The sequence below is a fragment of the Propithecus coquereli genome, unplaced genomic scaffold, assembly GCF_000956105.1.
Source record: "Propithecus coquereli isolate 6110/MARCELLA unplaced genomic scaffold, Pcoq_1.0 Scaffold224, whole genome shotgun sequence".
Lineage (NCBI taxonomy): Eukaryota > Metazoa > Chordata > Mammalia > Primates > Indriidae > Propithecus > Propithecus coquereli.
Window position 1 is genome coordinate 5,877,320 of NW_012147634.1, and position 371 is coordinate 5,877,690.

Consider the following 371-nt stretch of genomic DNA (forward strand, 5'->3'; position numbering starts at 1 on the left):
GTATTATTATTGATGTGCCTGTGTTCTGTTTGAATTTCTCCTTTTAACTTTGTGTCTATAGAACTTCCTGAACAATTTCCAGACAGCCAAAGAGTCCCTGAGTGCCGCCACTGCCCAGGCTGCAGAAAAGGCTGCCACAAGTGTGAAAGATCTTGCCCAGAGGAGTTTTCGTGCTTCCATCAATATTGATTTGAAAGCACCAGTTATAATCATCCCACAGTCTTCCGTTTCCACCAATGCAGTAGTGGTAGATCTGGGGTTAATCAGAGTGCAAAATCAGTTCAGTCTGGTGTCTGGTGAAGACTACGTAAATCCTCCAGTAATTGATAAAATGGATGTTCAGCTAACAAAGCTCACGCTTTCTAGGTATG

General features: G+C 42.9%; 1 protein-coding gene across 1 annotated transcript in view; it reads left to right on the plus strand.

Annotated features, from left to right (window-relative positions):
- Positions 1-371, plus strand: part of VPS13C (vacuolar protein sorting 13 homolog C (S. cerevisiae)) — a 213,380-nt gene that overhangs the window by 117,872 nt on the left and 95,137 nt on the right. Inside the window, 1 exon segment of the mRNA XM_012645033.1 lies at positions 62-366. Coding sequence (XP_012500487.1) covers positions 62-366 — 305 coding nt within the window.